Here is a 1560-nt window from a genome sequence, read left to right on the forward strand (position 1 = left end):
CTCTCTGCCTCTCTGCCTCTCTGCCTCTCTGCCTCTCTGCCTCTCTGCCTCTCTGCCTCTCTGCCTCTCTGCCTCTCTGCCTCTCTGCCTCTCTGCCTCCCAAGTGCCTGAGTTAAAGGCATGCAGCACTACTGCCTGACCTAGTGGAGTTATATGTTTGTTTTTGTTCTCCAATATAGTGTGTTCTCATTTCTCTCTTCCAAGTAGACAAGTGGCAAAAATACTACTTCTTGATTTGTTTGTTTCAGGATGTTAAGTCAGAGTACAGCAGAAAATGTCCACTGAACGAACTTCATGGACAAACCTGTCCACTATTCAGAAAATAGCCCTGGGCCTGGGAATTCCAGCAAGTGCAACAGTTGCCTACATTCTGTATCGTCGATATAGGGAAAGCAGAGGTATGTGGTGAGCGTGCAGTGCTTGCAATAATATTCCATCTCCTTTTGTTAAACTGAAATGAAAACTTTATTTGCCACAACAGTACTATTTGTCAAAAATATAATTGGTTTCCAGTGAGAAATATGAAAAAAGTTCTTTCTTTCTTTCTTTCTTTCTTTCTTTCTTTCTTTCTTTCTTTCTTTCTTTGTTATTAGAAAGCTAGTATATAAAGGGAACTCATGATGTCACTGACTCTTTCCCATACAAAACCAACTATGTGATTTTTAAATATATACTCATTCTGCTGCTTCTCTCCAACTGTCAGATGATAGGCAGCAGCTGGACCTAAAGAACAGGTTTCAAAGAAGTGACTAGTATAAAGTGAGGTTTTAGACTAATGAAAGCCTCAGAAAACTCCTAGCCCTCACTGTTCGTAGAAGTCATGTCTTAGAGTCACATCCTACAAGCTCACAACTTTTACTCTCCAGAATCATCTTTTCCCTTATTAACATCTGAAATAGTATCCCAAAGAAAATGCCAAATGGTCTTTGGAAGAGGGCAGGTAGAGTGCTGGGAATTGAAATTTCTCCCTGTATGCACTGTACCCTTCCCTTTAAGCTATACACCCATCCCCAGCTCTGGTCTTTTGGGACCTTCTGACTCACATTCAGTTGCTATGTCTTTCCTTGTGGTTAAGAGCTACAGTCTGTCTCTTAGATTAGGTCTCTGACAGCCTGATTCAGGGGAGGGATAGTAGTAGCTTTAGCATATTTAAGTCTGGTCTGTTATGGTCTGCACAGAAGAGAGATTGACATTTGTTGGAGAAGATGACATTGAGATAGAGATGCGAGTCCCCCAGGAGGCTGTGAAGCTCATCATTGGTCGACAAGGAGCCAATATTAAACAGGTAAGTGTGTGAGCAGGCTAATAGCTTTCCCAGGCATCAAATCTATTTCTTGTCTCCTTGTTTCCTTCCTCTGACCACATTTTCCAAAACACCCATGATACACATATTTTTAAAAGAAAAAATACAGGGACTTACTAAGATAACTGCAATGTTTTTCTTTTAAAAATGAGAACTTTCAGCCGGGTGTGGTGGCGCACGCCTTTAATCCCAGCACTCGGGAGGCAGAGGCAGGCGGATTTCTGAGTTCGAGGCCAGCCTGGTCTACAGAGTGAGTT

General features: G+C 42.1%; 1 protein-coding gene across 2 annotated transcripts in view; it reads left to right on the forward strand.

Annotated features, from left to right (window-relative positions):
- Positions 1 to 1560, forward strand: part of Tdrkh (tudor and KH domain containing) — a 22265-nt gene that overhangs the window by 11881 nt on the left and 8824 nt on the right. For both annotated transcript variants that reach the window (XM_029475471.1, XM_021158722.2), the window contains exons 2-3: positions 249 to 398; positions 1179 to 1285. In XM_029475471.1, coding sequence (XP_029331331.1) covers positions 275 to 398; positions 1179 to 1285 — 231 coding nt within the window. In that variant the 5' untranslated portion in view covers positions 249 to 274. The remainder of the gene's footprint in view (positions 1 to 248; positions 399 to 1178; positions 1286 to 1560) is intronic.

This window comes from Mus caroli, chromosome 3 (genome assembly GCF_900094665.2).
Source record: "Mus caroli chromosome 3, CAROLI_EIJ_v1.1, whole genome shotgun sequence".
In the NCBI taxonomy this organism is placed as follows: Eukaryota; Metazoa; Chordata; class Mammalia; order Rodentia; family Muridae; genus Mus; species Mus caroli.